At 35.1% G+C, this 11966-nt stretch overlaps 1 protein-coding gene across 4 annotated transcripts in view; it reads right to left on the bottom strand.

The window, feature by feature from the left end:
- Positions 1–11966, bottom strand: part of Sp4 (Sp4 transcription factor) — a 77186-nt gene that overhangs the window by 14664 nt on the left and 50556 nt on the right. For 2 of the 4 annotated variants that reach the window (XM_023709897.1, XM_023709898.1), the window contains exons 4-6: positions 7737–7965; positions 2783–2982; positions 2321–2373 (exon numbers count right to left, since the gene is read on the bottom strand). In XM_023709897.1, the coding sequence (XP_023565665.1) occupies positions 2321–2373; positions 2783–2982; positions 7737–7965 (482 nt within the window). The remainder of the gene's footprint in view (positions 1–2320; positions 2374–2782; positions 2983–7736; positions 7966–11966) is intronic. The other 2 variants (XM_004626457.3, XM_023709899.1) reach the window with 1 other exon arrangement.

Below are 11966 nucleotides of genomic sequence, written 5' to 3'. Positions count from 1 at the left end.
ATATAAATAGATAATATATCAATCATTGTTAATCAGCTAAACTGCCCTTAAAATCCTTCTAAATAGCATTTAAAAATATGCTGATATTAATCTTTAGCGATGACATGCTTTGTTTTGGGGGTTGTGCTGGGGATAGAATTCAAAACTTTGTGCATGCTAAGCAAGAGCTCTACCATTGAGCTACATCCCCATATCCTAACACATTACACAATTTTGTGCAGGAAACATTCAAGATGTTTGTAGCAATCAAAAATTAAAGTACATTTCTGAATTATCAAGCTACTTAGTGATGATAATGGTTATTAAAAAGTCTTCAAACTATTAAAATCTGGTTTTGAAACACATATACATAGAGTAAATGTATTATGTGTATTTGTATGAGCGTGGATGTTAGGACACAGAAGTACTTTACAAACTAATCATTCTTAGATGAAAGGATGCAATCAATTGAAACGAAATCAAACAAACTGGCTATTTTTGTTGACTTCCCTAAACTTGTTCCACTGCTAAACCATGCAGGACATACTGCACTGTCCAGCTGATATAACAGAATGTTTTTCTAGAACAGACACAATGCTGTCGTGGAATAAATTTTTAACCACATCATATCTGATGTCAGAAAGTAAAGTGGAATTAGAAACATGTTAATACCAAAGAAAAGTTTTAACATTTTTTTAAAAATTAAAAATTTACAGTTTTAATATCAGCTTTTGTAGACATTGAATCAATATGGTAATAATCATTTGTGTTCACACCTCATGCATATGTCATTTGGGTAATTTTATATTCAGCATTTTAAATAAATTTGACAATATTTTGAGGCTATTTTCTTTTTTTTTCTGGAACCGGGGATTTGAACTCAGGCCCTTGAGCTTGCCAGTGAAGTGCTTATTCCACTGAGTCATGTCCTCGGCCCCAGAGGCTACTTTCTATCAATGGAGCTAATTCCTACTTTACAGTATTGCTGTGAGAATCAAAAATAACATATTCAAAATATGTGACATATGGTAGCTGAACAAAAATGTCAGTTGTTTTCACTTTGTTCTGTATGTATCTTACTACAAATGAAAATCTAATTCAATAGCTTAGTCAAACTATTGTTTTCAGTAGTTAAATATTAAGTATGTCCTAGGTGTATTCTAACTAGAATGTTCTCAACAAAAGAATGAAAACTGCCCTACTAGATGTCCTAACTTAATATAAACTATTAGTAATTAAAATAGTACAGTATGGTATTAATATAAGAACTGACAAATGGGGTAAAAGCTCAGAGGATTTGAAGAGAAATCCTACTGATTTGTAGTAGAGAAAGAATGAGTTGGGCAAGAAATGGCTGTCCATATAAAAAAAATAAAATAATGAAATTATGATCCCAATTCATTTCATCATCCAAACGAAACAACCAAAACCCCAGGCTGTTAAGAGACCAAACTTTGTAAAGATGTTTGAAAACAAAACAAAACAAAAATCTTGAAACAGAAGAATACTTCATAATTCTACTTCTTAGCTTGGAAAAGAATAAAAGAAAAATATCTTAAGTAAATATAAAAACCTGTATTTGATAAAAGTATGAAGATAAAGACTGGCAAATAACAGGGAGAAACATGAGCAAGAAAAAAATAGAAAAGGAAAGTGAGAAACTGAACAATGAAGAAAAAAAGATATATACTATAAATGACCAATATATACATGAAAAGATGTTTGATTTCACTGATAATCAGCAAAAATGGAAATTTTAAAAGCAGAAACCATTTAATACAGACAAAATCTCTTGAGGCCTTACATTTAGTAGTAAGCACACAGTAGAGTAGAACTGTTAATCATTGCTGTTGAAATAGTGTAACATCTACTTTACAGACTGTTTAACAATGACATGTTTTATTTTGGGGTGATGCTATATACTATGCTATGTACTATGTACTATATATGAAATATATAGTATACTACATATAATACATTGTATACACTGTATACTATATACTATATATATATATACTATATACAATATGTATATAGTATAACTATATTATTGTCTATGATCCAATAATTCCATATCTTACACATACTCACTGTATATATCATAGTCCAAATATTTGTGACAGCACCTCAATAATCTGGATTAATACTGTGTGGTAGAGTCATGCAAAAGAATACTTACTGGTATTAAAAGTAATACATATATTTAGACTATCTCAAAACAGTAAAATCATGATTCTGCAACATTACTTATATGATATTTCATAATTGAAACAAAACACTATTTTATATAGATCCATGAATACATGTATTTATATTAAAAATATACTAAAAATTCAGACACCTTAAATTCATAGTAGCTATTATCTTCAATATTTACTATATTGTAATTTTTTTCTAAAAACAGAAAACACAGTATTACCAACTGTCAATTCTGAGTGAGAATTAAGTAGGTATTTTTTATATAAAACTAATGAAGATTATCAATAAGATAATTGTTTTCTTTTTATCTATTTAAATATTTATGAAAATTATTAAATGAATTCAACATGCTACATATATAAAGTAAACAAATGAAACCAATTCCAGGGCAGGTAAAGACGCCTATAAAGCTTTTGAGTAAAACGTACCTCAACAATGAGGTAAACATTTTTAATATTTAACATCTTTTACATAATTGCTAAAGTGAAATCTGTCCCCTTAAATAGTGTATTTCTAATTTCATAGCTAAACTATCATGAAATCTTTCATTTCAGTACTGAAAAAGTAAGTTAAAAAGTACAAATCCTAAAATAAACCAACTAACCTGTATGGGTTCTTCTATGTCTCTGAAGCTCATCACTCCTTGTGAATCTCTTGCCACAAAACATCCAGTTGCATATAAAAGGTCTTTCTCCAGTATGCCAGCGGAGATGTGCTCGTAGGTGAGATGTTTTGCCATAAACCTTTCCACACCCTTCAATGTGACAAATATGCTGTTTCTTTTTTCCTGGTTCATTACTGCCTCTAACAAAAACCGAAACCAAAATCAAACATTAATTACACTCCCCAACCTAAGCTTATAATCATGGGGGAAAAAAGGGAAATCAAGGTAATTAAATGTGCTTTCCTGAATAGATGTGTTTGATCCTAATGTCACAACTGTGATTATACAGTTTAAAAAAATTTCATTTGAAGAAAACAGAACTCTATGTGCAAAACAAAACTGCTATTAAAATGTGTTAAAGGCAATTCAAATTTCCTCCCTACAAAGCTCTTCTGTTGGTTTAAAAAAAGGAAAAAAGGAAACTAAGCTTTTCAAGATACTGTAATATTCTGTTTAAAAACCAAAGGATGACTAACTCCTAAGGTGCGGAGTTTGCATTTCCAGCAACAGAGTATGAAGAGACTCATCGACGGTTTCAAACAAAGCTGATGAAAATTGTAATACAACACAAGTTTTTCAAATGGTTGTATGAACAAGTAACAGTACATAAACACGTTTGTTAAAGAAAATCTAAGAGAACTGAGGAAGGACAGTAGGAGTCTGGTATTTGTATCAAGACTTCCTTCTTTCTCTCACCGCTATGCCACAGAAACATTAGAGGACACAGAAAATAGGGCTCCCTCTCCTCTCACCATCCAGTTAGAGGGCTATCGAGACTGGTGATTTTATATTTATCTGTAATCCCAGCTACATGTTTCAGGTGAGTGTGGCTGAAAGGTAGAGACTTGCTTTTCCCACCTGGCTCTCATATCTGGGACACATGCTCTATCATGGTCATGGTTCCATGAAATGTTATGGTCTAGACTGCCCTTGATTTGTGCCATTCATGATCCATAAATTGGAGTGTCTAAGTTGGGGGAAACAAACTAAGATGACAGGAGGTTATTGATGGCCTTATCTATCATCAGTCATACACCTCCTAAAATAGGATCATCCAGAGAGAAACATGCCAATGCTTCAGTTTCTAGCTCCAGAGTATTATCAACATCCAAACGAGGTAAGATACTAGACAAAAGAAATCCATAGGCTAATGTAACCCATAAGTACAAATGCAAAAATTCTCAGTAAAATACTGGCAAACTGAAGCTGGCAATGTATAAAATGAGTTACAGGGCTGGCCAGATAACTCAGTGGACTAAAGTGCCTGCTTAGGTAGGCACAGAGATCAGGGGTTCAATCCCAGGCATGCCTTGCCAGCCCCACCCCTGGGCACACTGAGACAGCAATAGAGACTGGGCATGGTAGCATGCGCCTATAATCCCAATGCTTGGGAGGCTGAAAACAGGAGGATCACTACAATTCTGATCTGTGTAGTGAGGCCCTATAGACTCTGCACTAAATACATAAAAATTGTAATAATAAAAAAAAATTAAAATGAGTTCTACATCATAGCCAAAAGATGTAAATCAGGAATGCAAAAGTGAAACATGTGGCAACCAATTAATATAATATACTGATAGAACAAAAATAAAAATCACAAGATCATAATCAAACATCCTCCATGATATACTTAGCAAAACAGGAAATGAAGGGAGTTATCTCAACTTAATTAAGGACCCCAGAACTAATGTTGCACTTGATGGTGAGGAAATAGATACTTTCCCCAAGGAAAAAAAAAGGTATGTACTTTCGCCACTTCTATAGAACACTGTATGGGAGTTTCTAGACATGGCAATTAAAAAGAGAAAAAAAGAAAACCCTAAAACTCGAGTGAAAAAGCAAATTAAACTGTCTTTATTCACAAATACGATCTTACAGATATCCGAAGGCATAATGGCAAACCTCTTCATGATACAAAGAATCTATATGCCATAGGTTCACCACTACTGCTCTAAGAGATCCTACTCAGTTTGATGGTGCACACCTGTAATCCCAGCACTCAGGAGACTGAGGCAGAAGAACTGTTGCAAGTTTGAGGCCAGCATAAGCTACAATTACACAGTGAGTTCAAGGCCAGTCTTAACTATACAGTGAGACCCTGTCTCCAAAAAATAAAACATCCAAACAAACCAACCACCCAACTACCCACAAAAGAAAAAAAAAAATCCTAAGGAATCTTATTTAAAAAACTACTAGCACTAATGAAAAACCCAGGAAAAGTTGTAGGATGTAACACTAATACATTATGATTTAAGTATTAAAATTTCCCCTTTTGGGGTCAGAAGTGGGGCTTTAGAAGATGACTGGATTATGGGGTGCTATACTCATCAGTGGGGTATGCAGTCAGGTGAGATCAACTTGGAGGAGTATGTCACTCAGATCATGCCCTTGAAGGTGTATCTCCCTCCTTGCTCCTTTCTGGGTGCTGAGAGGTCAGCAGCTTCCTGTGCCATGCCCTTTCCCCACAACATTTTCACCTTGGAGTCAACCAACCATGGACTGAATCTTCTGAACTGAGAGCCCAATTAAACCTCTCCTCCTTTAAGCTGTGGCTACCAGGTACTGTGTTCCACCAATGGGAAAGCTGTCAAATACAATATACAAAAACCAATGTATCTCTGTACATTTGGAATGAACAATCAAGAAAACGGTTTCAGAGCCAGGGAGATGGCTCAGTAGAATAAGCACTTGGCTGGCAAGTGCAAGGACATGAGTTCAATCCCCAGTTCCGCCAAAAAATAACAAAAAAAAAAAAAACAAAAACGATTTCATTTATACCACTTATCAAGAAGAACAAAGATGAAATAATTTAAAATCTGCAAAGCATTAAAAACTATTTTACTAAGCAGTAAAATACTGATGAAAGAAATTAGTAAAGATCTAAATGAATAGCATAGATTAAAAAAAACAACATGGCTAAGTTGGCTATGGTCTCCAAGCTGAAATTCCCACCCAAATTCCACCTGGCATCCGTGACACTAAAATTCACACAGAATATGAAATGCTGCTAAATATGCAAAGTAACTCTGAAGAATAACTAAGCTGGAAGATACACATTTCTCAATTTCAAGGTATTATGAAGCTAAAGTAATCAAGAGAGTGTGGTACTAGCAAAAAGATTAACATACAATGAAATAGGATTGAGAGTCTGGAAATAAACCTAGATACCTATGGTCAATTGATTTTTGACAGAGGTACCATAACTATTCAAAGAAGAGACAGTCTTTTCAATAAATGTTTTGATGAATCCTTACCTCACAATTATAACTAAAAGTTGACCAAAGAGCTAACTATAAAAGCAAAAGTATAAAACTCAAAATGAAACTAGGAGTCTTCATAACCTTAGAACTAGCAATGGGTTTTTAGGTAGGACACCAAAAGCAGACACCACCAAAGGGGTGGTATTAAACATTAAAAACTGTTGTGTTTCAAAAGACACCATCAAAACCATGTATCTGCCCCCAGGGCGCACTGAACCCTTGATTGAGACTGGGTGTGGTGGCCCATGCCTGTAATCCCAGCATCTAGGAGGCTGAAAACAGGAGGATCACTACAGTGTAGTGAGACCCTGTAGATCCTGTATTAAATACATTAAAAAAAAAGACCAGATGAAAACATCTTTTCAATAGGAAGTAATATTTATAAGTAATATACCTCATAAGGAACACAGATGTAGAATACATGTATCTATATATCTGTATCTGTATGTATTATAAATGAATAGTGAGAAAGAATGCAATAAAAATAGGGAAAGGATATTTCTCAAAGCATATATAAATGATCAAAAACAAATGAAAAAATGTTTAATATTATTAATCATCAAGAAAATTCCAATCAAATCACTGATACTACTTCAAATTCACTACTACAGGTATAATCAAAAAGTCAAAATAAACTTGGTGTGGTGGTGCATGCCTATAATCCCAGCACTCAGGAAAAAAGTCAGATGTTAATTACTAGCAGTGATATGAAGAAATCAGAACCCTCAAATACTACTGGTAGGAGTGTAAACTAGAACAGCCACTTATACTTCTTTTTTTTTTTAATTTATGTGTGTGTGTGTGTGTGTGTGTGTGGCCAGCTCAGCCCACCAGGGGGTGGGCCTGGCTGGCATGTGGTGTTGGGGGATTGAACCGTGGTCCCTGTGTTTTGCTAAACTTGTTCTAAGTAGGTGCTTTAGACCACTGAGCCATCTCACCAGCCCGCCACTTATACTTCTGTACAAATATTTACAGTAGCATTATTCACAGAGATTAACTGGGGAAAAAATGCCCAACAAGTTATGAGATAAACAAAATGCTATATGTTTGTAGAATGGACTATTATGCATCCATAAAAGAAATTAAGTATGCATTATGATATAGGACTGAATCTTGACAGTATAATGCTAAATGAAAGAAATAATCACAAAAAAACACATACTGCATGCCTTCATTTATTATGTCCAGAACAGGTAAATCTACAAAAATAAAAATCATTTTAATGGCTGCCTATGGCTGGGAGGGCTGGGGAATTGGTAAAAACTGATGGCTAAAAGATACAAGATTTCTTCTAAGGATGACAAAAATGTTCCAAAATTATGGTGATAACTGTACAACTCTGTGACTACATTAAGAAGTATAGAATTGTATACTTTAAATGGATTAAAGATATCTAGGAGATAGTTTTATATCAACAAGGATGTTTACATTTTTTACATAGTGAATTAAAGAATTCATTAAAAAAAATACATGATGTCCAAAAGCAGAAGACCTCTCAAATCTCACTTCTGAAATAGCTAATTTAACACCTTTTATATTGTAATTTCGGGGCTCCAAAGGCCCCAGTTATCAACAATTTCATTGTAACTATTTTATACCTTCCAGAGGGTGACAGCTAAAAACATATCACTTACCTTCCTTCTCCTTCCCGACAATTAGGACAGGAACAGGCAACTCTTCGAAGCCTCTTTCCAGGTTGTACCTCTTGATCAGAAGTCTGCTGGCCTTGCTGCAAATGCACTTGTGTGAGTTGGTCAGGACTAACAGCACCTATTGTCGCATTAGCAATTCCTCCAACTGCCACTGTTACAGGAGCTATAGTAGCTTGCTGGACTTTCACTCCATCTTGCCCTTGCTGCTGACCTAAAGTAGAAGAAAAACAGGGAGGAGTGTTATAATGTTTTCTGTTCCCCAAAATTAAAAAAAAATTCCACGTGAACATTTTAAAGCTATTATGATTGTTCTAATAATATGTGTAATGTAAAACAGGATTAATTTAATGACTTGTATTATAATAAAATAACCTTCCTAAACTAATTATTTTACTAGCTCAGTTGTCTCTTTCTTTTTTTAATGTTACTAAGGATTGAACCCAGAGTCTTATACATGCCAGGCAAGCACCCCCACTGCTTCTTTAAAAATTGTATTTTGAAACAGAGTAGTGCTAAATAACCAGGCAAGCCTCAAGTAGCTAGGATTACAACGGTGAGCCACCATGACTAGCTGGTGGCCTCTTGGTTTAAGTGACAGTATATAACATTCATTATGGGATGTTATATAATGGGACCATACATAAATCAATTGGGCCTCCTTGTAGTTTTTCTCTCCATCTGGAAAATGAAGTGAAAAGAGCTCGTCACCTTCATACTTCACTGAAATACTGAGAGGATTCATGAGACACTGAAAAGTACTCTGAAGTCCTCAGATGAAAAATGCTACACTAATACAATATACTGTTACCATTTCCGCAGTAAGCAACACAACTCATTTATATCAAGAATATTACAGGAGTGAAAAGTGTCTAAACAAAGGATTAAATTTAATGGATGTTTCCCATTTCTAAATTATTTAAAGAAACTTCTATTTATTGGTGAGCATTTTTTTTAAAAGTGCAGAGTTAAGTGTTTTCTTAAAATAAACCATCAACAAAAGTTATAAACTATCACTATAATAAAAAGTCATCCGTGGCATTATTATTTTATTCACTCATAATTTATAGCTAAGACTTCATCTTAGGTTCAGCTTTACTCAGGGAAAAACGTGATAATGCATAATATAATCAAAAATACATCTATTCAACTGTCTTATCTTGAACTACAACACCGGCCTTACAGCATGTTTTCCACAGAATCCTACATTCTCATTAGGTGTAGGAATGTCAAGTATGTAAATGGATTTAAAAAAAAAATATCAATGTGTGAAGGAAAGCTCCTACCTCAGAAAGTTGATGTAAGGAGTAAATACTTACAACTCCCTTACCACAGTTCATGGCACAGAATTGTTGATTATACATACATTAGCTATTGTTACCACTAGTTTCCACTGAGTTGGTAGCAATAAAGGATAAAATATGCAAGCAGAAACAAACTTGTGTCTCCCAGAAATAAAATAAAAGTATTTATTTTAAAACTTTACTTGGAGTACCTTAAATATACTAGCAACCAAGAAAAAAAAATTATTACGTAAGAAAACTGCACTCTTCTAAAAAACAAAAATGATTCTACTAGCCAAAGTTACTCAACTTCTTTTGTCTCCATAGCATTCTCAACTCTTTCAAGGCACCTAAAACTACAATATAAATACAATCTTCCTTTAGTATCCAACAGGATTGGGGTTCCAGGACTCTTGTCCCCCAATAATAACATCTAAAGATGGTAAAAAAGCAGTATTTACTATAACCTACTTACATCCCTCCATATACTTTAAATCACCTCTACACTACTCTGCTTAATAAACTACTCTGCTTAATGTAAATGCTATACTGTATTGAATACTGTACTATTTGCAGAATGACAAGTCTCTGTATTTTGTATAGCTCTACTTTTCCCTGAATATTTTTATCTGCCATAAGTTAAATCCAAAGACAGTGGTGGTAAATCTACGGCATGTGCTATCACTGAAAATTCTAAAAGATTCGCTATCACTGTCCTACAATGTGGATGATAGGTTCTGGCCCTAGTATGATAGCTGAATTATTACGGTGGTCATCTAATATGGCTGAAGCCCTTAAAACAACAGCTCATCTTCCCAGAGACCACCTCTCCCCTTCTTCTCCAACCCAGCCCAGGGTGTAATATCCTTCCACCTTTCCCACTGCCTCAGGGAAGGCCCCAGTCAGCTCCTCAGGTATTTCTAGACATCCCCCTCAAACTCTACCCCTAAGAAAAGTCCACCAAAGCCTCAGCTTTCTTTGTCTCAGGTCGGAGGATCTACCTGACCTATCTGCCCCTGATCCTTTCCGTGTTTTTGGTGTTAATTATCTTTCCTCTCTTTACTGTGCTGCTGAAAAATCTATCCTTCAGATACAATGGTCAATTGTAAGGAACAGTGAGAAGGGGAAAGTACACATATTTTTTTCATTTTTACTGTTTTAGTAATTTACATTTTAGTTTCTCTTTAAGTTTATAATTTCTTTCACCTTTGAGTCAGCATGAAATGTGAAGGTAAAATAAATGAAGTTAGAAGTTGTGAATTCATGACTGTACTGGAGATCCTTAGTTCCCTCACTTCTAAAATAACACTGACCTCCCGAAAATTCTTATCATGTTTCCTATTTTAAACAGTTGTTTCTGGGGCTGGGGAGATAGCTCAGTAGAATAAGCGCTTGCCTGGCAAGTGCAAGGGCCTGAGTTTAATTCCCAGTTCCACACACACACACAAAAAGGCTGTTCCTGAAGATCAAATTGATTTTCTGTGGGTAGCGGGATAATAAACTATAAAGCAATACAGAAATATAAACTATCATTATTATGCCTCTATGTCTCTTTTTTTTTTAAAACCGGGGATTGAACTCAGGCCCTTGCGCTTGCCAGGGAAGCGCTTATTCCACTAAGCCATCTCCCCGGACCCTGTATCTTTGAACACATAAAATTTTTAAATATTCTGTGAAAGATCCCTTAAAGATGATTATGGCTAAGCAAACTAATGCTTGTGCACCTAGATGTATAGTACGATGCTACATACACTTCCTATTTACTCTGCACAAAATAAAACACATTTTTTAAAATGGGGAGGTCCATGTGAATGAGGACTACATTCTTTATAGCATGGTATTATACCTGTGGTGATGCAGGTATTTAAATCTGGGAAATATTCTTTACATTTCCTGAAGTCATAAGGAGTTTTTTGACATACTTTTTTCCAGCTGCTGTTCATATAACAGCTGGTCATTCCTTTCTTGTTGCTGTGATGTTTAAGATGACCATCATTATTTTAAAGAACTGCAAAGGACTACGAGTTGCTGAGATTCCTTACATGTTCCTTACTAAACTCAAACCTCTACATTATGAACACTTGTTCAACATTTACACAACTTGGCAAGTGATTTAAATAAGTAATAGCAGGCAAATTATAGTTGAGTATATATATGTAAGTCTGAGCATACTTAGCTCTTCACCCATATGCATCACAGACAGCTAAGGTTCAACATATTACCTTTTCTTCATCTCCACTGGTACTAATATACCACCAAATCCTTACGAAGTCCGCCAAGCTCTACTAATTCTACTCAGGTTCTGAACCTCATCTTGTATCTTCTTTGCTCACTTGGCTCCTGATATTCTTCTAGCCCAGAGTAAATAAAATCATTTCTTTTTTAGGGCCTTTGCACATACTCTCATCTGGGTGGGAATGTCTTTGCACCTGGATCTTTGCATAGTTGGCTCTTTGGTAATATTCTGATCTCTGTTCAAATCTTTGCTTGTTGGAAATGCCATTCATGGGCTGGGGAGATAGCTCGGCAGTGTAAGTGCCTGCCTGGCAAGCGCAAGGACCCAGGTTTGATTCCCAGTACCACATGCTATGTCAGTCCTGTAACCAGACTTAGTGGTACACATCTGTAATCTCAGAGCTGGGGAGGCTGAGATGGTAGGGTCACTATGAGTCTGAACTGTGTAGTGAGATCCTGTACCAAATAAATAAATAAATGACTTTTTAAAACATTAAAAAAAAATACCATTCATGATCATACCATCAAAAAGAGGTCCCCTTAGGGACAGGGAGATAGCTCAATATAATAAGTGCTTGCCTGGCAAGCACAGGGTCTTTAGTTCAATCCCTGGTACTGCAAAAAAAAAAAAAAAAAAAAAACTTCACACATTTGCACTTTGCCCATCTGTGTACCACCATCTAGTTTTGTTTTAAAT

Source organism: Octodon degus, unplaced genomic scaffold, assembly GCF_000260255.1.
Source record: "Octodon degus isolate 3935 unplaced genomic scaffold, OctDeg1.0 scaffold00015, whole genome shotgun sequence".
Classification (NCBI taxonomy): domain Eukaryota; kingdom Metazoa; phylum Chordata; class Mammalia; order Rodentia; family Octodontidae; genus Octodon; species Octodon degus.
The sequence above is the reverse complement of the archived record's forward strand: the minus strand, read 5'-3'. Positions and strand labels throughout refer to the sequence as shown.